This window comes from Hemitrygon akajei, chromosome 8 (assembly GCF_048418815.1).
Source record: "Hemitrygon akajei chromosome 8, sHemAka1.3, whole genome shotgun sequence".
NCBI lineage: Eukaryota > Metazoa > Chordata > Chondrichthyes > Myliobatiformes > Dasyatidae > Hemitrygon > Hemitrygon akajei.
In genome coordinates this window covers 8,626,771-8,651,387 of record NC_133131.1, presented here as the reverse complement: position 1 = coordinate 8,651,387, position 24,617 = coordinate 8,626,771, and the positions used below count along the sequence as shown (strand labels likewise).

At 37.7% G+C, this 24,617-nt stretch overlaps 1 protein-coding gene across 9 annotated transcripts in view; it reads left to right on the top strand.

Moving 5' to 3' along the window:
* The window catches only part of trim37 (tripartite motif containing 37), a 103,089-nt gene that overhangs the window by 13,829 nt on the left and 64,643 nt on the right, over positions 1 to 24,617 (top strand). For 8 of the 9 annotated variants that reach the window (XM_073053166.1, XM_073053167.1, XM_073053171.1 and 5 more), the window contains exons 5-14: positions 289 to 329; positions 3,075 to 3,191; positions 4,491 to 4,578; positions 5,516 to 5,638; positions 7,683 to 7,806; positions 9,517 to 9,584; positions 10,143 to 10,267; positions 12,463 to 12,513; positions 18,623 to 18,704; positions 19,199 to 19,275. In XM_073053166.1, the coding sequence (XP_072909267.1) occupies positions 289 to 329; positions 3,075 to 3,191; positions 4,491 to 4,578; positions 5,516 to 5,638; positions 7,683 to 7,806; positions 9,517 to 9,584; positions 10,143 to 10,267; positions 12,463 to 12,513; positions 18,623 to 18,704; positions 19,199 to 19,275 (896 nt within the window). Of the gene's footprint in view, positions 1 to 288; positions 330 to 3,074; positions 3,192 to 4,490; positions 4,579 to 5,515; positions 5,644 to 7,682; positions 7,807 to 9,516; positions 9,585 to 10,142; positions 10,268 to 12,462; positions 12,514 to 18,622; positions 18,705 to 19,198; positions 19,276 to 24,617 lie in introns of those variants that run through there. The other variant, XM_073053174.1, reaches the window with a different exon arrangement.

Genomic DNA, 24,617 nt, shown 5'->3' with positions numbered 1-24,617 from the left:
AGTACTAGATCATTTACTAGTTGAGAAGATGTATTCCCAGAAGTCAACAGATATTGGTGGGTTCATTGATGGTCATTTCATACCCTTCTATTACTCCAGCTTTAAATGTTTGGAGTTTATTGTGTTGAATTCACGCACTATAGGGTTGGCACAGTTGTGTGATCTCATTTTTAAAAATATACAGTGAATCCTAAGTGTTGGTGATTCTCATTTGTGAAAAGGCCACCAGAGCTCGAATGCTATCTGGGAAGCCTTATTTCTTTTACAAATGCTTTTTTGTCTTCACAGCGTTGGTTAACAGAACAGAGAGCCCAGTGCCCGCATTGCAGGTAAGAGCACATCACTGGGAAGTCTTGGGGTTTATACAAAGCTAGAAACTAGGTTAAGATCTTTAAACAACCTGTCTAATGCTGCTTTTTGTGAGCCTCTTTTGTTCAAATGCAGAAACCTTGTGCGAAGGCTGTTTAACAAGATAAGAGCCCATGGTATTACAGGAAAGATATTGGCATGGATAGAAGTTTAGCTGACTGGCAGGAGGCAGAGTAGAATTTTTTTTTAAACTTTGCTGGTTGATTGCCAGTGACTAATGGTATTCTGCAGGTGTTTGTGTTGGGACCACTTCTTTTCATGTTATATGTCATTGATTTGGATGATGGAATTGATGTCTTTGTGGCCAAGTTTGCAGACAATGTGAAGATTGAAATGACAGTGTTGAGGAAGCAGGAAGTCTGTAGAAGAACTTGGACAGATTGGGAGAATGGGCAAAGAAGTGGCAGATGGAATGCAGTGCAGGGAAGTATATGGTCATGCATTTTGTAGAAGAGTCCAATTAGATGGGAGTGAATCTGAAAATCATTGCTACAGACAGCTGTGGAGGCCAGGTCATTGGGTGTATTTTAAGCAGAGGTTGATGGGTTCTTTATTAGTCAGAATGTCAAAAGCTACGGGAGAAGGCAGGAAGATGGGGTTGAGAGGGACAATAAATCTGCCATGATGAAATTGTGGAGCAGTCTCACTGGCCCAAATGGCCTAATTCTGCTCCTGGGAACTTGTGGTTTAATGTCGATAATTGTGTACGGGTAACATCCTTTTTTCTTTGTTTTGAAATTACAAATATTTTCCTCTGTGCTCTAATCTAATAAAACCAGAAAATTGAAGTTCTCAGATGGTCAGGCAGTGGTGGAAAGTGTAAGTGTTATTGTTTTGCTGGCCTTTCTTTAGAACTCTAGTTTATACTTACACCACAGCATTTTCTATTTCCAAAGATCCTTCCTTAATTACTGAAGACTAGGGGGAATGAAGCAAAATTGTTCAAATTTTTAGATATCGCTGTGTATTTAAAGTTGTAACAGTTCTAGAGCTTTGCAGGTATGGTAATGAAAATGTGGTGAAAATAATTATATCTGTCTTTTATATCATTAAAGTTAAGATGTTAAAAATCATCAGCTTGGCTCTCTCAGATTAAGTTCTAGATTAATTTTACACAGATTTGGAATTATTGTTTAGTTGCCAGGTTGTCTGCTTTGGGGAAGAGTGGCATTTGAATTCAAATACAAATGAAATGCGATTTGCTTGGAAAAATGTTTTTGAGTGTTTTAAATTTGGCAATTAGATTACACTTTTCAAATAATTCTATTTGATTTTGGGTTTTCAAAGAGAAATAGTATGAAAATTTACAGTGTTGCATTTTATGGATAACTTTATCTCTGAGTCTGCAGCATAATTTCAACAATGTTATATTGCCTCTTTCTATCAAATATCAGCAGGATTTCAGTACAGGGTATTTAATAAATGATATTTATGTGCAAGTAAAAGTAAAAGATTTATAATTCCACGTGGTGCAGGCAACAAAAAATTGGAATTACTCAGTACTAAATACACATCAGTTTAGTAAGAACTTTTATAATTATAGTACTGGTGTTATAAAACTTTTATTTGGTCTAAGAAGGTGCCATAATCTGCCAGTACCGGGAAGTGTTCTAGTTTTGTTTTTCCAGGTCTAGTCTTCTGAGGTAGATAGTTCTATAGATTGACAGGATTTAAAAAGACTTCTGTTACTCCACATATTTTAATATTTTTACAGAATCAAACTGTCAAGTGAAAATATTCTTAAGATGTTGAGAACTTTATACTTGTGCTTCCTATTTACTAATGGGGAATGAAAAGGAGGTGGAGGGGATAATCACTGGCAATTCATCTTAGTGTCATGCTCCTTTTACCTATTTGAATATAATTCAGTAGTGCAGGATTTGTTGCACATAAATAGATGCATAAATAAATGATTTGGGAATGGCTTATTGCCCAAGACATTTGACGGTTATTTTTGCCCATGACATTTGACGATTCGATCAATTGTAATTACTGCTTTCTGTTTTAGCTGCACTTTCAGTCTAGAAGTCTGTTTTTGTTAATTGCATTGCAGCAGAGTGAATAACTGTGTTTGTGACAATCTTTAATGCTTTGTTTCACTCCCTCTTTGTTCTTTTAAACTCATCTGTCATGCTCTAACATATGCTTGTGGTGGCACCTAGATCTTGGCAACTAAGAGAATTCTGTCCTCAGTATTAACTTTAATTTCTGATGATTTTGTATTCCCACTTCTAGATCACCTAGATTCATTGCTGCTTACTTGTCCCATTGCCATCTTTTAAGTAATTGAGTCTCTTTTGCCATCTACCCTCTTGCTGACATTTGTTTGTTCCTTCCCCTATACCCCTTCTGTATCTTGCCTTTCTAACTTTTAACTTTTCACATCTAGTTGAAAAGTCATTTAAGTAAATCACTAGGCTATCTCTCTCAACACAGCTGCAACCTGACCTGCAAGTATTTTTCTGGTTTTATGACAAACTGCCTCATCTTACTTGATGTTGAAATGATTGTTTATATGGAACTAGGTGTAGAGCCTGTTTGGTCATGTTGGTACCTTCCTGGGCATGTCTGGAGTTGACAAAGGAAGACCTTGTTCACCTTTTATACACAATTTGTTTAGTGAAATATCTATTGTCTTTTATTACTGTCTGTATGTAAACAGATCAGTTATTATAGTTATGATTCTATGCCTGATTTTTGTGTAGGGCACCTCTTCAGCTACGGGAGCTTGTGAATTGCCGTTGGGCAGAGGAAGTCACACAACAACTGGACACTCTTCAGCTATCTAATCTCAATAAGCATGAAGAAAATGATAAAGACAAGTAAGTTTTTGCCACTGTATTTAGGACTAAGATCATGATCAAAATACAGCCCTTTGTTTTGTTTGGAAATGTTTTGTGCCATTGATACAAATGTAAAAGTACGTATTACAGAGCAACTCTGATTCAACTTCAGTCCATAACATGAAATAACATAGCTATTATTTATTACAACAGCTGTGGTTTATACCGCCACTGTCAATTTTTGTGATTGATAAGGTAGAGGTGACTGACAGCAAACATACAGCTCTCAAAAATTTCCATTATGATAGACATTTATTATAAACTCTTGGGAGCACACTGTTTTGTTTAGTCATTTCAATTGTAATTTATCATTTCCTGCCTCCTTCTCCCTCAATTTTTTTTTGTTCTTCCCTCCATACGTGTTTTTGACAACTAATCACCCGATCAGCTTTGACATTAACACCCTTTGCCTGAGAAGTGAAATTCACTAGAACACAACATTTAACAGGGTAAACTGACATTGAACTTTATAAAGTCTAGAGCTCAATTAGGCTTTAACTTTGTATGTACAGTACAATGTTAAGACCATCTGTACAGGGATATGATTGGGGTATAAATTCTGCATTGCACAGAATGGTTTGTTTGGCCCATGAGGTCAATTTAATCTGCACATCTGCCTGAACATGATCTTTCCTGCAGTTCCCTGCTTATGTGCCTGTCTAACTGCCTCTTAAACAGTGCCTCAGCCATTTCCTGGCAGTACGTTACAGGCACCAGCCACTCTCTATTTAAATTTAAAAACATAACAGCAAGCTTCTCTCATTTCCTTGAAAGTTTACTGTCACCTTTTTAAAAAAATAAAAGTCCTGTTGTATTCGATATATCAGAGGTGGTGGTGGGAAGAAACTCTGGCTGTCTACCCCATTTATGCCTCAAATTTTTACGTACTTAAACTGATCACCCTTCAGCCTCAGACATTCCATAGAAAACAATCCAAGCTTGTCTAACCTCTCCATATGGCCTTTTAAGTCTCTTATTTCCAATAACGAGAAATAATTTGCCATTGTGAACTTTCTTGCAGAATCTTTGAGTGAGACCATAAATTTGACTAAATTTTAGAAAGCCTTAAGTTGCAGGTTCATGCTGATGTATTGTGTGAATGGCCCAATATGTCTTTCATTTGGAATTACTGTAGAAACAGAAGGCATATTTTGATCTGGACTTATTTAATCCCTTGTTTCGTAAAAACAACTTTACTCCAAAGTTGAGTCATTAGAATTTATTGTGAATTCTTCAGAATTAAATTTTAACGTCTAATTTTTCAATATTTTATTGCAGATGTGACAGTCATCATGAGAAACTAAGTGTATTCTGTTGGACTTGCAAGAAATGTATCTGCCATCAATGCGCACTTTGGGGAGGAACGGTAGGTACACCAGAGACAAATATTTCTACATTCACTTGGCCTGAAAATGTTTTATTAGGTTTTTAGCTGTAAACAATATTAAGCTGTCATCCTAACTTCAATTGGCTTGTCTCAACTACTGCAAGAAAACAAGGCTCTTTGATTAGTGTGCTGCTTTGAAATCAAGTAATCATTAGAAAAGTGTTTTTACTTGTACAGGATGTGCACTTTTACTAGCAAGGTCAAAATTTAATACCTGTCTTCACGGGCTTTGAATGTGGTGATTCACTGACTTGTGAATTTACTCCCACAGCATGATTATTTAAGGAGTCCTGGATTTTGACACAGCGAGTACTAATAGAGCATTGATTCCTGAGGCACTCTGTTAAAGCTTGGCAATTTGAAAATTACGTGTTTTATGCCTACTCTTTCTTTCCTACCTGTTAACCAGTCTCTGTTCTCAGACTTAGTTTGTTCTGTCAACTTGCGTGATACCTTATTGAATGCCTTGGGAATTCCAGATCCTGTTTCTACCATGCTTGTAGAAACGAATTAGATAAACAGGATTTCCTTTCCATTAAACCATGTTGACTATGCCTAATTATCTTTTCTAAGTGGTGTTAACACTTGCTTAAGTGATTGTAGCATTTTCCTGACAACTGTAGAACTATGTGTGCAAGATCATTGACAAACTGATGTAGTTTCAAGTCGCCTGCTCTGAAAGTAGCTGAAATTTCTCTTTGATAAGTAGATAAGAACTAAAAAATATCATTAGGTTTTTAATTCACCCACAGTGCTCCATTTATTTTCTTTACCTTCAGCTATCTTGTAAATAAGAACACAAAAAATCGAAGCAAGAGTTGCTCAGGCCTCTCCCTGTATCTACATTGCTTTAATAAATAATGGATCATCATTTTCTTCTCTCCTTTGAAACAGTGATTGTCTGTTTTCATTGCAGCATGGAGGTCACACATTCAAGCCATTAGCTGAGGTTTATGATCAACATGTGACCAAGGTGAATGATGAAGTGGCAAAGTTGCGACGTCGACTGATGGAGCTGATAAGTTTAGTTCAAGAAGTGGTAAGGTGATAAAGGGGAAATGCCGATCCACTAAACTTGACCATATAACCCAAAGTTGTCTATGCTGATTTTACCTGTTCTGTGTTCCTTTCGAGTCTTTGCGTTATCTATATTTTTGTATGACAATAGTTTTCAAATTGCAAGATTGAATTTGCATTGGATGTATAGGCTTGTTTCTAATACAATTAGCACTGTAAATATCACCTGTGATTGTACCATACAGCAAGATGTTTATTTGCCTTTCTTGTGTAACATTATAGAAGTTTTGACTGTGATGCAAAGTAGTTTATAATTTCTTTAAAAATCTCCCTAGCCCTTGGAGCTTTCCTAGTTTTAGTTTGGCGTCAATTCCCAGATCTACAAATTCTCAGATCTACAAATTCTCCTCTCTTTATGAGTCAATATTCCTGTCATCCCACTATGCATTGTTTTTCCAGAACTAGATTTCTTCACTCAAACTTCACTGACTAATCACTTAGCATGCAATTTGTTTCTCTTGTAATTTCTGAAACTTACTTGATTTTTTCTTTGTATTCAATAGGTTATGAAAATGTTAATGCAGTATAGTATCATACTATAATAGCATAGTAGCGTGCTATGAAATAAGGTTGTAGTCATCGGTGGTCTAAAATGGGCTTCAGCTGATTCATTCAGTAGTAAGCAGGCATTTTAGAGCAATGAGAACTGGCATTCCCTAATTCTGTGCTCAGAAGCTTACAAGCTTACAGTAACCCAGAATTTTCCTGGATGAGTTTTTGTGTAGAGTGGGATTTTGGTATTGATGAATGGCAGTGGGAAGCAGGAAAGTGTTTACTTTTGAATCTTGAACACTTTATTTGAAAGAGTGAATATTTCTGTGCAGTCGTGTATGGCAGTCAGTGGCTCAGACACCTGACCGGTTTTGAATTCGAAAGGCTTAAAAGAATGCAAAGAACTTTTATTATTTCCATGTTCCTACAAAACCAAGAAAGTACTGATAAATACTCTAATGTAGATGCGTGCAGTGGCCAGTTTCTTCTATGTTTCTACAGACCAGAATAAGTAGTAACTAGCTAACAATTCTGCTGATTTTTGGTTGATGATTGATAGTAAGAAAGTTGCCAGTGTCATTTTTAACTAGTTTATGGAACTTTTTGTGGCACTTTTTAAACTCTGAAAATTGATGTCAATCTCATGCAGCTTAAATTTTAATCTTTGGGGGGGGGTGGGAAGAAAGTATTACTGCTCAAACTATGACTTGATATTTCTGTATTCTGAACAGAATAATATCTGGACTATTTTCTTCATGAAGCTTTCTGTAGTGGAGACCATTGTGTCAGTGTAGTCTGGGTGTGAGTCCAGATCCCAGATGTACGAAGCCACCATCGATCTGACTGCAACTCTGCTGAGCTGCTTTTTTTTCCCCCTCAAGAATTTGTATTTTGTGGGTTGACATCTGCCATTTCATCTTGGTTGAAGAAGAGAGTTGGATTCCCATTTAAAAATAAGCATTAATACATAGTAAATATGTAAAAATATCGCCTAGATTTGGACAAACTATCATAATATTCATTATAATCCTGTATAGAACTTTCTGCTTGGATGAACTCACCATAGGTTTTGTCTTCTCGCATTGGGTAATTGCTAATTGGCTTGCATTCCTAACTTTTTATAATTTGAGAGCATAACTGATTAACTGTAATGTCCAAATTATGATATCAGCAGATTTACAGATGTTCTGCAGTGAGTAATTATTGCAGGTTTTCAATTTTTTAAAAAAAGGTAATCAAAGCTAGGGACAATAAATTGTCACTAATAAATATAATAGTTTTTTAATATATCTAAACACATTACCTTATTGAATTTTCTGACAGAATGAAGTTGAGGTGGAGCTTGGTACTGAGGTTAATTAAAGAAATTGAAGAATGGTAGGATGGAAGGAAACTTGTGTGATGCTTAAATATTAGCTTGGTGTATTGCTATGCTGTGAGTTCCATGCAATCTTTGTTTAACTACAAGTTTTTGCATAATGGTGCAGATTTAATAATGTTTATTTTGTACCCAGGAGAGAAATGTGGAAGCAGTAAATAGTGCAAAAGATGAGCGTGTGAGAGAGATTAGGAATGCCGTGGAAATGATAACTGCAAGACTGGATACACACCTGAAAAATAAACTGTTCACACTAATGGGTATGCTATACATACTTATGGAGAAATGTTAATTTCCAAAAAGAAACTATTTCTCTAGAATAGTGCCTCACCTAGTCCAACACTTGTGGGAATTAATGTATGTACTGTCCATAGAAAAGTTTAAAAGGGAGAAATAGCACAAGTTGATCAACGATGCTCTGTGTGGATTTAAGGGTATGTAGGGCCTGACTAACATGAATTTTTATTTTGAGCCATGTCTAAGTTGATGCCTTGCATACCAAATGTAGGGAGACATTTGCTGAAGTTTCTTATGGCAAATTAACCAAGAACGTAAAAACCAAGCAAAAGTTTAAACTTGGCTTAAGAATGTTTTAATCAAGAAAGGCAATGGGTGATACTAGGTAAGTTTTAGTGGTGTATGTGGTGGGATCCACAGGGTGCAGAATTGAGGCCTATGCTTTGTGCGATTATACATCTGCATTATTTTAGTTTTTTATCACAGACATATGACAATGATACCAAATTGGTAGTGTGGTTGATAATGAACAAGATGATGCTAGTGGACTAGTTAGGATAAGTGTCTTAGTGGTGAGTTCACACTTCTAAAAGAAGCCCCTACCCCCACCTTCTAACTCTGACTCCTCATCCTGATGAAGGGTCAGCCCAAAGCATCGACCATATGCGTTTCCATAGATGCTGCCTGGCCTGTTGAGTTCTTCCAGCATTTTGTGTGTGTTGTGCAAAATATTGGGGCTGTTCTTTAAAAACAATGGCATTAGTTGAGCCTTGACTGGAGTACTGTGTACAGTACTAGTTACTAAGTTACTGGGAGAATGTTGTAGCACTGGAGCTCTGTAGATGTTGTAATGAACGGAGAACTTGTAATTATGTGGAATAATAAACAGAGTTATATATAATTGAGTCTTGGGGTGGACAGGAATGATCTTTTTCCTCTATCAATGGGCAGAGTTACCTTAATTTCTTTTCCATTCAATAAGTAGTGGGGATTTGGATTAAGTAGTGAATACAAGCTATCATTGCATTTTTTAAAAAGTTCCTGTCTGTATGCTTGATGAGCCAAAGCCCAAAAAATGAGATTAACCTACAAGATTAATCTGGTCCACTTCTGTGTATTTCTGATTCAGAACATTTGAAGCTATGCAACACCACCCAATGGGCTTAGTTTCTGACTTCCCTCGTATTCCTATGATCATCTATCAAGAAGGTGGATCTCAACACTGCAAATGCTCCTTTAGGGGATTTCTTTATTATTTATAAATAGGCCCTTTGGGCTGTGCTGTCCAACAACCCCAATTTAACCCTAATTTAATCACAGGACTATTTTCAATAACCAGTTAACCTACTAGTATGTCTTTGGACTGTCGGAGAAACCAAAGCGCCTGGAGAAAACCAACACACTGTACAATAGAAATATTTGGGTGCTGTTTATATATCATTTAGAAATGATCCATGTGTTTTTGTAAGATGTCCTTCCTGTAGGTCTGGTATAGATCAATCCAGGTGCATCTGTAGATGTTATCGGTATGGCATAGATATTGAAGCCATATCTGAAAGCATGCTATGTTGGCAGCGGAATGTGTGGCGACATTTGTGGGCTGCCTCCAGCACATATTCAGTTTGTGTTGGTTGTCAACGCAAACGATACATTTCACTGTATGTTTTGATGCACATGTGATTGATAGGGAATGTATAAATCTCTCAACGTGACTTTTAAATCTTTTTTCCTAGGTCAGAAGAGATCGCTGACCCAGGAAACTGAGCTGCTTGAGTCACTGTTACAAGAAGTAGAACATCAGGTAACCCAGAAGTAGAAGTAAAATAATAAAACTTACTTGGATCGCCAAAGTTGGAATTGACAGTTCTTTAAGAGCTCATGATAGATTGAGCTCAATTTATTTCAGGAAAAAGTGATATTAAAGCTAACTGTTGCAGTGGCTTGGTTGACACATTTAATGAGTAGTGCATGACTGAACCATTCATTGCCTGTCATAAATGTGATTTTTTTTTCCCCCCCCCTGGATTATAATGAGCTTGCTGATACAACCTTGATATTGCTAAAGTTGTTGGTTTAAAATCTAATGGTGAAAGTATGAATGAGGGCAGCAGTGTCCTTGGCTATAATTGTGTAGTAAGTTGATGGCACCATCCTGGTTCCCTCCTGAAGTATGGCTATTTGGGTAAGGCACTAAGGAGATGAACAGTGCCTGTGAGATGATTTCCCAGCAACTTCAAAGAAAGACAGAGTGCAAACAACAAGGTTCAAAACTTGAGTGTTTTATGTTGCTGTTCTCATCTGATACTTGTAAGACTATTTCTGAATTGACACCTGTCCTAAATAATTTTGTTTCCTGCAGCTGCGATCCTGCAGTAAAAGTGAACTAATTGTGAAAAGTCAAAAAATCCTGTTGATGTTTCAGCAAGTGCATCGTAAACCCATGGCTTCCTTTGTCACTACACCTGTCCCACCAGATTTCACCAGGTACTACAATACTACAGTAAGACAATTTGTAATAAATGTGAAGATAATGCAGCTGTTTATTGGACTTGTATGAAGAGAAAAAGTATGTATCATTTTGAACTTGAGCAACATACTGATAATAGAGGAATAGATATTTATCTCTATCTCTTAAGCAGTTTGTTTGCAGACGTTCAGTACACTTTGGATTGTATATTTCTGTTTGTTTTTTTGCCTCGTTTCTACCTTTTTCCATCCCTGCTCCCTCCAATATTTTACACAAGTTCTTGCCTTCCACTTTTCAGATATATGTAGATACAGATCTACATGTATAGATGTAAATCTATATTGATCTACATCTATATAGATCTGGTATATAGATTCTGATGCTTTATTTCATTAGTTTTAGTTCAATTGTTTGCTGCAAGATTAGGTTTGGTGTTTATGGGATATGATGTGGAGAAGTAGGGGGAAGAAAATGTTTTTGTTGCTATAATTGTTTCTCATCTTGCAGTGTAGAAATAGTTTTATATTGAGTTTTGAAGAATATGGATTTTTTTCTCTCCCAACCTGGTTATTTTTTTGTGTATTAATTCTATAGAAAAGTTGACTGTTTTGCTTTTTGTAAGAAATGCTGTTCCTTACTGGATGATGTCCAATGGAAGGTGCCGCTTTCACTCGCGAAGAGTTGGGATGGACTTGTACCCCATCTAGTGGTTACATTAAGTTGTAGATGAGAACAAGATTGCCTGCATTTTTCAATGAGGATTTCTGATGTTTCAAGTAAAGCTCTGATTGGAAAGAAAGCGGAGATCTCTGATACCAGATCTGCTTTAAAGCCCTGATTGGAAAGAAAGCGGAGGTCTCTGATACCAGATCTGCTTTCACTTTGTTCGTATTTTCATATGGATGAAAGCCTTGAATGGAAAGAAAGCGGAGGTCTCTAATACCAGATCTGCTTTAAAGCCCTGATTGGAAAGAAAGCGGAGATCTCTGATACCAGATCTGCTTTAAAGCCCTGATTGGAAAGAAAGCGGAGGTCTCTGATACCAGATCTGCTTTCACTTTGTTCGTATTTTCATATGGATGAAAGCCTTGAATGGAAAGAAAGCGGAGGTCTCTAATACCAGATCTGCTTTAAAGCCCTGATTGGAAAGAAAGCGGAGGTCTCTGATACCAGATCTGCTTTAAAGCCCTGATTGGAAAGAAAGTGGAGGTCTCTGATACCAGATCTGCTTTAAAGCCCTGATTGGAAAGAAAGCGGAGGTCTCTGATACCAGATCTGCTTTAAAGCCCTGATTGGAAAGAAAGCGGAGGTCTCTGATACCAGATCTGCTTTAAAGCCCTGATTGGAAAGAAAGCGGAGGTCTCTGATACCAGATCTGCTTTAAAGCCCTGATTGGAAAGAAAGCGGAGGTCTCTGATACCAGATCTGCTTTAAAGCCCTGATTGGAAAGAAAGCGGAGGTCTCTGATACCAGATCTGCTTTAAAGCCCTGATTGGAAAGAAAGCGGAGGTCTCTGATACCAGATCTGCTTTCACTTTGTTCGTATTTTCATATGGATGATGAATGGTCGTTTTGGAAACTTGTACCTGAATTGGGCAGGAGCAATGTTTAAATGCTGTCTTAGAGCTGGGGTATGCTGTGAGACACTTTATTCAATTTTCTAGTCTCTGAGCTGATGCATAAGGTGAATGAATTTGAACCATTTTAAAAATTCAATTCATTTTTCTGCTCCCAATTTCCTTTTCTACCAACTATTTTATTTTTGGCTCTAATAAATTTTTGCTTTGATATTTGGACAGCCAAGATAGGGATCAAGAGCAAAGAAATAAGTGTTCTGTCCTTGCATGATGTTCCCCTCAATCTGCCCCTCCATTTGCAGATAAAGTAGCACAGCAAATTTGGTGAAACTGGCAAGCTATGATGTTGGGTACATCTTTGAAATTCTATCTATTACCTTCAAGAATATTGTGATTTGTTAATACATTACAAATCACGTTGATTCCCATGTCTTATCAAGACATCCCTAAATAGGTATATTGTACATTCAAGTATAAAAACAAATGGGATATTGATACAAATTAATTTCAGAATAACATGGGAGTGCTGTTTTTATGTTATGCCTCTGAATGAGTGGATACAGATGGATTGAATATTTAATTGCAACTTTAATTACAATAAGGCTATTTTTAAATTTGATTTATTTTTTTAATAGTGAGTTGGTTCCTGCCTATGACTTCAGCACATTTGTCCTATCAAATTTCAGGTAATACTTTATTTTCTTTAACAATTTGTCAACATTGTGGCATTTGTTGGGTTTTATCAGTAGTAAGTGATCTCTTTATTGCACTTGCCAGCATATTTCGCACTAGAACTTGGTTGATGTAGTAAATTGTTTGAGGAATATGTTAACAGGTCACTGAGCAACTCCTCAATCAACCTAAATAAAGAATTGTTACTGAGGCAAGAAGTCCATACCAAATGAGTAGGTTAGGAATTCTGTCTAAAATGAGCACAAGAGATAAAAGTAAATTACAAGGAAAGATGGGACTGAGGGAAAGAAAGTTAGTTTAAAGTCGAGCAACAATGCTGATAACAGAGCATCACATCCCAAGAACTTAATGCATTCTATGCACAGTTTGAACAGAAGGGGATTGCAGTATCACCACCCATCCTGTAGACACAAGATCAATCTTCCAGAGAGTGAACCTGTGGCAAGCATCTGGCCCAGATGGTATCCATCACCATGTCCTTAGATTCTGTACAGATCAGCTAATGTACAGATGTTTTTTAGTTTTGCCTGCTTCAATCTGAGATGCCCATCTACTTTAAGAAGACCACTATCAACCTGGTACCTCAGAAAAGCACAGTAACATGCCCCAATGATTGTCGTCTAGAAAAGGGGTTCTTAACCTTTTTTATGCCATGGAAGCAAGGGGCCCATGGATCCCAGGTAGGGAACTCGTGGTCTAGAGGCTCTGAGAGTCTGGTAATGGTACACTGGACCTCCTGCGTACTGCCAAACCAGGTCTATGGCAGATAATGTAACCCAGGCACTACAGTCATCTCTGGAACATCTGGTCAGTAAAAACCATCTGTGTTAGAATATTGTTTGACTACAGCTTGATATATGATACACTATTATATCAATAGTATAATTCCAAACATACTAACAAACTCAGACCGTGTACTCCCCCCTCTGCACCTGAATCCTGGACTTTCTGACCAACTGGTCGCATCAGTAAGGATAGGCAGCAACAGCTCTGCCATGATTATTCTCAACACTGATGCCTCAAATGGCTGCATCGTCAGCTCCTTACTCTACAGACTATACTTTCACAATTGATGCTCGTTTTTGTTCTAACTCCATCTTTATGTTTGCAGGTGATACCATTGTAGTGGGCCGCATGTCAAATAACGATACGTTCATAGTAAATTTTATTATCAAAGTATGTAGGTTACCATCTACAACCCTGAGATTCATTTTCTTGTAGGCATACTCAATAATTCTATAGAATAATAACATCAAAATCAATGAAAGACCACCCAGCTAGGGTGTTCAACCAGCATGCAGAAGACAACAAACTTTGCAAATGCAAAAAGAGGAAACAATATAAATAAATCAGCAATAGATATTGAGAACCTGAGATGAAGAGGCCTTGAAAGTGAAACCTTTGATTGTGGAAATATTTCAATGATGGGGCAAGTGGAGTTGAGTGAAGTTATTCTAGTTAGTTCAAGAGCCTGATGGCTGAGGTTCCTGAACCTGGTCGTGTGACTCCCAAGGCTCTGTACCTTCTTCCTGATGACAGCAGTGAGAAGAGAGCACGTCCTGGGTCAGAGGCCAGGAGGGGAATAGCCTGGTGACAATATCCTTTCCCTCAATGTCTTCAAAGCAAAAGAGCTGGTTATGACTTCAGGAAGTGTGGTGCACAAGCTCCTGTGGTGCTGAGGTCGAGAGGGCTTCAAGTTCTTAGGAGTAAACATCACCAATAGCTTGTCTTGTCCAATCACATTTACACTACAGCTAAGAAAGCTCACCAGTGTCTCCTCTTCCTCAGAATTGGCATGTTCCCATTGACCCCAACCATAGAAAACATTTTTCTCCAGATGCACCACAGCTTGGTATGGCAGCTCTTCTGCCAGTAACTGCAAGAAATAGAATAGCGGACAGAACTCAGTACATCACGGAAACTCACCTACCTTTCTCACTGCCTTTGTAAAGTAGCTAGCATAATCAATGACCCACCCACCCTGGGCATTCTCTCTTCTCCCATCAGGCAGAAAGTGCAAAAGCCTGTAAACGCGTAGCATCAGGCTCGAGGTCAGCTTCTGTCCCACTTTAATAAGCCAATTAAAATGTCTCCTAGTGTAATCTGATGAACTTTTGACCTCACAATCTACCTTATGACCTTGTTGTTTACCTGCACTGCACCACCTTTAACTGTAAGACTTTGTTCTGTACTCTGTTATTTCACCTTGTACAACCTAATGCACTGTTGAACAGCATACAAGTTTTCACTGTACCTCAGTACGTGGACAATAATAAGCCAATTTATTAGAAAGTTCATTTTTTAAAAAACAGGAACCTAGAGAATAGTATTTCACAACTAAAAGTTGATTGTTAGAGTAGTAAGTGCTTTAAGATTTTACAGTTTTAAAAATGTTAATTCTTGCATGGATCAGCCCTAATGCTCTGCTAAGTTTAACTGGTGATTTATCATACAAAACATAAGAAATGGCCTACTCCTCCTTTTATTTCTTATTGCATATAACTTATTAAGATCATGGTTGATCTTTAACTTTGCCACTTTCTGTTACTAAGCCCATCTTCCTAGGATGTCAAAACTGTACATAAAATAAATACCTGCTGACTGAACCACCGCAGCCTCCAGGGTAGAGATTTACTACCTTCTGAGTGAAGAAATCTCTTATCTGCGTGCTGAAAGACTAATCCCTTATTTTGAGACTGATCTCTGCTTCTGGGCTTCCTAGCCAGGATAAGCATCAAGAAGACGGGAGACTTAATCTGGAACAACAAACCAAACTGCTGGAGGAATTCTGGGTTGAGCTGCAGCTGTGGGATAGTTGATGTTTTGAACAGTAGTGTATGTTCTGACATAGGGGTCTTAAATACTGACCATCCAATATCCCCCACAAGGTGATCATCATTTCTATATGTACTGACCTTAATAATTTTTGGTAGCAACGATGTTGCTTGCATATTAAGTGTAGAACAAACCAAGAAGTAGAAGTTGAAAAAGTAGTATGCTGCAGGGAAAAAAGGTGAGCTACAAATGGATTCAATGTATGTTCAAAGTAAATTATTATCTAAGAATACCCTATCCTCGTTATGATTTCTCGCAGTCAATGTATAGTATGAAAACGCATAATGTGAATAATTACTGGAGAAAATAGGGATGCGTTCCAAAGGGCTTCCTAAATATGCTTTATCTGTAATTTATTCACATTTTCATACCAATACGACAGAGACACAAAAGCAGTACCACAAGGCAACATTCGTATTATATTTAATCAATTTAAGGTAATAGTCAACCTAATAAATCATAGAAAGTTAACATACTAGGGTGTATAGTACTCACCAACAGTGGCAGGTGTATTTGCTCCTGGAGATGAGTGGTTGTTGTGGTGCCAGGAAGTTTTACATAGATGAAGTGGATGGTTGTGGGTCGTCAGGATCATATCAAGCACAGCAAGGGGTGAAGGAAGACTCACAGAACTCTCAGAACTGCTGGCAGCAGGAGATGACACCGGTTTGAAGAAAGTGGTGAGGGTTGTTTGGCAGCATTTTGTTTTTCAGCATTAATTTGCTTGCAGGGAAGAAGGGTTGACTGCAGGGAATGACTGAAATGCTGACTCCATTCTAAATTCTAAAAATGTCCATCATCATTTGCGCCAAGTGTTCCGACTTCCACTATTCCCTCACTGTTGGTAAACTCCCGGGATTTTCCAAATCGTCTGTTGCTTGCAGCATTTGAGAGAGAGTTCACCGTAAAAAATACGTCTTGAATGTAGATCACAGTTTGGTTGAGTGGTTGAATCAGTGATGTTGTGTTAGGCGGCAGGAAATGCACTGTTAAGATGAATGTTGTACAAATGTTTAGGATGGGCTGGCGCATTGTCAAGCAACAAAAGAACTTTAAAGGCAAGATTCTGTTCCCAGCAGTAGCGTCCCAGAACTATGTTACCTTCACTTAACACTGCCCTGTTTATAATTCCAACTTTTTTTTTCCAAGTGTTTAAGTGGTTCTCTGCTGCTTGGCTGATGGCCCAGGAATTGACATCGGATGCTTAGGAGGAATAGTTAAATATTTCAAGCACAAAATCAGTGCACTGTAGGTTAAAAACTCAAAAGTTTAAGAGTGCAAGATGGCACATCCACACCTTGCCAAAACCAATGAGAGACTGGCGGGAGTGAGACTGTGAGGTACGGGTACCTGACTTGTATTAGCGGGAAAGCAGTGCTTCTCATCCCAACAGTGAGACTGTGAGGCATGCGCATATGACTTGTATTGGCGGGAAAGCAGTGCTCCTCACATAACTGAGTTTTGGACGCATATAAGGAGAAGTTGGTAGAAATAGGTTCCTTGCGTAACTGTGAATCCGCATTGTCTGAAGATGCATGTAACGAGGATAGGGTGTACATGGAACCAATTACTACCTTGAGATTAATTTTTTTGCAAGCATCCACAGTAGAACTGAGAAATACAAAAAACAATGAAAAACTACACAAAGACTGGCAAACAACCAATGTGCAAAAAGACAAACTGCAAATAAAGAAATAAGTAAATGTAATAGGGTAGAATGTCACAGTGGCAGAATTAAAATTGCTTTATTTAATTATCCCCAGTATTTGCAAGATAGATGATAAAGTAGACACAAAAAAAAATTGGATTTAATCTAATTGCCGTTAAGGAAGTGTGGCCACTGGAACTTTGAATGTTCAAGGATATTTGACAGAAGGAAAAATGGGCAATAAGAAAAAAAAGATGGGATAAAGATAAAGATGAGAGCAGTACTCTAGTGAAAAATAACCTTGGTTTGGCAGATAATTTTGCAGTATTGGAATTACTTTGAGTCATGGTAAGAAACAGCATGGTTTAAAAAAAAAAGCCATAAAAATTGATAGAGGTAATTTATTGACAACCAAATAATAGCTGTAAGATGGGCACGGCATAAATCAGGAAATTGGAGAATTGTGTAACAGGACTAATAGAGTAATCATGGTAGATTTTAATCTGCATATAGACTAGACAAGTCAAATTAGTGATAATGGTAGAGGGTGAATGCCTGGAGTACAAACAAAATGGCTTTCACAGTATTCTATAACAACCAAATAGGGGAAAATCTATTCATTATCCTCCATGTAATTCTCCTGCCTTGATGTTTAAGGGACCCACATTAACCTTAACTTTCCTTTTTATGTGAATAGTCTAGGCTTTTGAAGACTTTGCAGTTATACAGTTCTTGCAACTTAAGCATTTCAAATGCTTTAGTACAGTCTCTTAGAGCATTTATATAAATTTGGTAAATTTAAGTAAATATTCCTGTTCAGAGTTTAATGGATTTGTCATTTCCTGTGATTAATTTGATGTAATGGTATTATGCATTTGTGTATTGGATGTCACATTATTTATTGTTTTAATAAATATACTAATGTAATTGTTAAATGTACCCCAAGATGCATGCACGTTGATTTGGATTGATGGTTTAATATTCACTGTTTATAAATCCAAGCAGTAGAAAAGTATTGCCCATTTAGCAATGAATCATTGTATGCTCTTTTCTTTTGCTCAAGTAAACTTGCAAAGAAACAATCCAGTTTTGTAGTGATAAACAATACCATTTGAATCTCAAAGTCCGAATTTGGATCCTGTCTCACTCTACTTAACTTGCAAGTTACTTGGTAGTGTACAGTTCTGAGAACCAAGTTGCTGGTAGATGTGTTCCCCTGTCTTAAAGCCTATTCCCTTGCTACTATTGACTGAACAAATTAGTTTGGAAGTATGGAAGTTGAAGAATAAAATCTACAGCAATGGCATTATTAGAAACTTTGTGTCCATTTCTCCATATTTCCTTCACTCCTGACCCATTTTTCCACATTTCCTTCACTCCTGACTTCATATTCATTAAATGTTCAGAGTCTGAAATCAAGCTCTTTTAGATATGGAAATTCTTTGGAGGGGAATGGTCATGTATTCTTGTTATCCATTTTTAATATGTGAGTACTTCATTATTATTGCCCCTTTTATTCCAAGAAATTATTAACATGTTTGAGTTTTTTAAAATCTTTTTCTGAGTGTAACACTTGTATCCTGGTTTCAAAATTATGTAAATATTTTTGTTTTGAAAAGCACTTTACGTCAGCGTGCAGACCCTGTGTACAGCCCTCCTCTGCAAGTGTCGGGACTCTGTTGGAGGCTGAAAGTTTATCCAGTGAGTTTTAAAACTGTATTTGTATCATCAATGGATGCTGGAGGTGAGGTCTTTGTTAGAGTAACTGCTGTTTGATGGACTTGGGTATCAGTGTATAGAACTTTCAACACAGGATCATTTTGTTGCATTAACCTTTGTGATTTGAATGAAATGTGACTAAATTCGACAACCTCACAACTTCGTTAACATCGCTCAAGTCCTTGAGTGGCATCAACTGATTAGAAATTTCAGTAGTTCTTTCAAATTTGATTTACTCATGGATAATTTTCTAGAGATGCGTGAATAGTAGACTAAATTTAAAAAAATTATACACAGCTTCAAAAAGAAAATTTCAAATATTTTACACTTAAAATACTTGTCTAGATTTTGAAATTGACTGAATATATTTGTGTAGATTTTTTAAAGAAGTATCTTTTTCAAAGGAGATGCATATACTAAGTGTGGTTTTAAATTTTCTTTAAAATTTCCAATAAAAGTTGCATCTTCCTTTCTAGGATGGAAATGGAGTTGTGCGTGGAAATTACTTGTCAGTGTTTCTAGAACTCTCTGCAGGACTCCCTGAAACATCAAAGTAGGTCACTTACGTATTAAGCGTTTTTACCTCTTGTATACTATTATCGTATTGGGTTTGTCATTTGTATTGTAATAAATTTATTTTCCTCCTTTTGTTGGGAAAGCTTATTCGTACTGTGATATAATGCATTGGATGATAGTGTTCCGGTAATCACAAGGTGATCCCTTCATCTTCATGCCTACTCTACAAGTATTGGGAAAATGTTTGACTGTAGCCTACTCATAGCCATCATTGTGAATTGTCATGAGTACATTCAGCCTATTTATATGTTTAGGCATATTTTGTTTTTCTTTGATTTCATCCCTTTTCACTCCTGCCACTGTTACCTCTTTCACTGTGTCCAGGTAAAGCAATTGTTGAGGTCAACTATTTAGTAAGAGGGAACATAGAATACTTTGTCATTAGTAGTGATGGGACAGTGGCCATTAAAATTGTAATGGAAATATAGGAAGAAGCTTCAAAAGACAGTGGGACTTGCTTTTGATTAGTTAAGGGGATAGCCATGATGTAAATTAGCACCACAAGGCATCCTTTGCTTTGTTGAAACTTTGATCAAACACAGGGTATTCTGGTCTCCAAATGATCGTGCAAGAACCAGGGAGTACTATGACCTTACGATCAAATGAGCTTGTAATTGATGAACTTGAAATTTCACTCCCACAAAATTTAAGAATGCTGGAAAGATTGCACAAGTCCAAAGTTAACTATTCTTCCAATTTCTGTTTAAAGTCATAAAGCCAAAATTAAGATTCAAGATTTAAAAACTTTATTGTCATTCTAGCTGTACACCAGCTCTGCAGGGCAGAATGAGACAGTGTTTCCCAGGAGCAGTGCAATCATAACATAACAAACGCAACACTAAATAATAAACATAACAATAAATAGTAAAACACAACAACAACATATCAGTTAAAAATAAGTTAAAAGTGTCCAAAGCAGAGTCAGGTAGAGCAGCTATTTAGCAGTCTGACTGCCTGTGGGAGGAAGCTGTTTAGTAGCCTTGTGGTTTTAGTTTTGATGCTCCTATAACGTTTACCTGATGGCAGAAGAACAAACAGTTTCAAAATTGAAATATCAGATACTGATTAACTTCTCTCTCACGCATTTTGAGCTATATTTTACTGCGGTTTGACTCTGGGAACAGCTGCTTCATTTAACATTTGTGTCTCTTTTTTTAAAAAATAAGGAGTCTTGAGTGAAAAAGGATCTAGTGCTTTCCCAGCATATATGATGAATAAACACTTCTCTGCCTTCCAGCTGGGTACAGGTATTGATTATAACTGAAGTTTTGATGACAAACTCTGCCATCTTCATCGGTGATGATGCCTTGGTGTCTAGTCCGGTGGCATTTATACCCCTGAAGTCCATCCCTCTGATTGGTTAGTCCTCATCCAATCAGGTTTCTGCTCTCCCACCTTGCTTATAATTGAATTCCAGTTCTTAGAGTGGGACCTTCGTTTAAAGGAATTTTAACAAAGATGAAGGTCTTGCTCTAAGAACTGGAATTTGGTTGCAAACAAGGTGAGAGAGGGGAAAATGGATTGGTTAGTCATCCAATCAGGAGGGACGGACTCCAGGGGTATAAGTACCACTGGAGTAGACACCCAGGCATCATCACTGATGAAGATGGCAGAGTTTGTCATCAAAATATTGGTTATAATTGAAACCTGTACCTGGATGAGGTCCGAGTTTATTAGTCTTGAGTAAAATTCACTTAAAAAAAATTTTTTTCAAGATATATACTCTGACAGAAATTTGTAATTCATCATTTCTTTAAGTTCCTCATTTCCAAATAAGTTTTGCACTCTAACTTTGTTTTCCTCCACTTTACACTTTGTTACATCTGAGCTTGAGGGGGACCAATATTCTTATGTGCAGGTTTGCTAGAGCTGTTGGGAAAGGTTTAAACTAATTTGGAGTGGGATGGAGACCAGAGTGATGGAGCTGAGGGTGTGGCAATTGGTTTGCATGTCAATGCATTGTGTAGTGAGACTGAGGAAGGGCAGGCAAATGATGCGGCAAAATTGCAGACAGTGGGATGAATTGAAGTGTAACAAGGGGGCAAAATCAAAAAGGATGATGAATACAGGACTGAAGGTGTTATATTTGAATGCATGTAATATATGGAATAAAGTAGATGGTCTTGTAGCGCAATTAGAGATTTGGGGTATGATATTGTGGGCATCACTGAGTTATGGCTGAAAGATTATAGTTGTGAGTTTAACATTCAAAGATGCACTGTGCATCAAAAGGACAGGCAGCTAGGCAGAGGGGTTGGGATGGCTCTATTTATATTTTTAAAAAATCAAATCCTTAGTAAAAGCTGACATAGAAGCAGAAGATGTAAAATTGTTGTCTCGAGTTAAGAAATTGCAAGGATAAAAGACCCTGTACGGAGTTATATATAGGCCTCCAAACAGTAATCAGGATGTGGGCTACAAATTATAACAGTAGCTAAAAAATGCATGTCAAAGGGTCAATATTTTGATAGTTTTATTTTAGGGGGGGTGGATTTCAACATGCAGGTAGGTTTGGAGAAAATCAGGTTGGTGCTGCTTTTGGATCCCAAGAGAGAATTTGTAGAATGCCTTTGAGATGGCTTTTTAGAACAGCTTGTGGTTTAGCCCACTAGGGGGTCAACTGTTCTGGATTAGGTGTGTAAAGAATTGGATTTGATTATGGAGGTAAAGGAGGCAATGATCATAATATGATAGAATTCACCCTTAAATTTGAGTGGGAGAAGCTAAAGTCTGATGTATCAGTGTTACAGTGGAGTAAAAGCAACTACAAAGAGGAACTGGCTAAAGTTGATTGGAAGGGAACACTAGGAAGGATGACTGCAATGGCTAGAGTTTCTGGGAGCAATTCGGAAGACACCACATAGATACGGTACATCCCAAAGAAGTAGTATTCTAAAGGGAGGTTGAGATGATTGTGGCTGACAAGGGAAGTCAAAGATGCATAAAAGCAAAAGAAAGGGCATATAATATAGCAAATATTAGTAGAAATATTCAAACTTTTAAAAACCAACGGAGATCCATAAGAGAGAAAGGATGAAATATGAAGGTAAGCTATAAAAGAAGATGCCAAATGTTTTTTCAGATATATAAAGAGTAAGAGGCAAGAGTGGATATCAGTCTGTTGGGAAATGATGCTGGAGAGGTAGTGATGGGGGACAAAGAAATGGCAAACAAGTTTAAGTACTTTGTAGTTTAAATCAGTCTTAACTGTGGTTGCACTAGCAGTATGTCAGAAATTTGAGTGTGTCAGGGCAGAAATGAGTGTAGTTGCTATTGCTAAGGAGAAGGTGCTTGGGAAGCTGAAAAGACTGAAGGTAGATGAGTCACCTGGACCAGATGGACCACATTCCAGGCTTCTGAAAGAGGTAGCTAAAGTGATTGTGGGGGCAATAGTAATGATCTTTCAAGAATCACTAGATTCTGGATTGGTTCTGGAGGACTGGAAAAATTGCAAACGTCACTCCACTCTTCAAGCAGGGAAGGAGTAAGAAAGGAAATTGTATGCCAGTTAGCCTGACTTTAGTAGTTGGGAAGAGGTTTTGGAGTACTTGGAGCAACATGATAAAGTAGGCCAATGTCAGCATGGTTTCCTTAAGGGGAAATGTTGCCTCACAAATCTGTTGGAATTCTTTGAGGAAATAGCAGGCAAGATGGACAAAGGAGAGTCAGTGGATGTTCTTTACTTGGATTTTCAGAAGACTTTTGACGAGGTGCTGCACATGAGGCTGTTGAACAAGATAAGAGCCCATGGTAACACAGGAAAGACACTAGCATGATTAGAAGATTGGCTGACTGGGAGGATGCAAGGAGTGGGAATAAAGAGAGCCTTTTCTGGTTGGCTGCCAGTGACTAGTGTATTTCAGAGGTTTGTGTTGGGACCACTTCTTTTCACGTGATTTGGATAACAAAACTTATGGCTTTGTTGAAGAAACAGGGAGTCTGCAGAAAGGCTTGGACAGTAATAAAGTGTCAGATGGAATACAGTGCAGGGAAGTACATTGTCATGCACTTTGGTAGAGGAATAAAGGCGTAAACTATTTTCTAAACGGGGAGAAAATTCAGAAGTGCCAAGGGACATGGAGTCTTTGTGCAGGATTCCCTAAAGGTTAACTTGCTGGTTAAATTGGGTGTAAAGAAGGCAAATCCAATGTTAACATTCATTTCAAGAGGACTAGAACATAAGAACAAGAATGTAATGTTGAGGCTTTATAAGGCATTGGTCAGACCACCTGGAGCACTGTGGACAGTTTTGGGCCTCTTATCTGAGAACAGATATGCTGGTGTTGGAGAGGATCCAGAGGAGGTTCACAAGAATGATTGCAGGAATGAAAGGGTTAACAGCCTAATAAGCTGGTAAGGAAGGCGGGCTCTGTCATGGGCAAAGTACTGGAGAGTATAACATCGGTAGCAGAGCGAAGGGCGCTGAGTAGGCTACGGTCAATTATGGAAAACCCTGAACATCCTCTACATAGCACCATCCAGAGACAGAGAAGCAGTTTCAGCGACAGGTTGCTATCGATGCAATGCTCCTCAGACAGGATGAAGAGATCAATACTCCCCAATGCCATTCGGCTTTACAATTCAACCGCCAGGAGTAAGATATGTTAAAGTGCCGGGGTTAGGACTCAATGTATTTAAGTAAACTACTTAAGAACTTTTTAAAAGCTATTATTAATGCTTTTTGAGAGGGTGATTTTAGATGCATATCATATTTTTACTGAGTTAAGTATTGTATGTAATTAGTTTTGCTACAATAAGTGTATGGGACATTGGAAAAAATGTTGAATTTCCCCATGGGGATGAATAAAGTATCTATCTATCTGTTTATCATTTGATGGCACTGAGCCTGTACTCGTGGGAACTTAGAAGAATGGGGGCAGGGTATGGAGAAATTTTATTAAAATCTATCGAATATTGAATGCTCCAGATGGAGTGAATGTGGAGAGGATGTTTCCTATAGTGAGTGACTCTAGGACCAAAGAGCACAGCCTCAGAATAGAAGGACATATATTCAGAACAGATGAGGAATTTATTTAACCAGAGGGTAGTGAATCTGGAATTTATTGCCACAGACCGCTGTAGAGGCCAAGTCATTAAATATATTTGAAGTGGAGGTTGATAGGTTAGGGCTTCAAAGATAGTTGGGAGAAGGCAGGAGATTGGGGTTGAAAGGGATAATAAATCAGCCATGATAGAATGGCAGAACGGAATCAATAGCCGAATTATGCTCTTTAGTCTTATGATTTTTTTTCTGTCTTTGAAAGAACTAATAGTGCTCCTGTGGGTATAGTTTTCATCTTGACTATATATGTACTGACA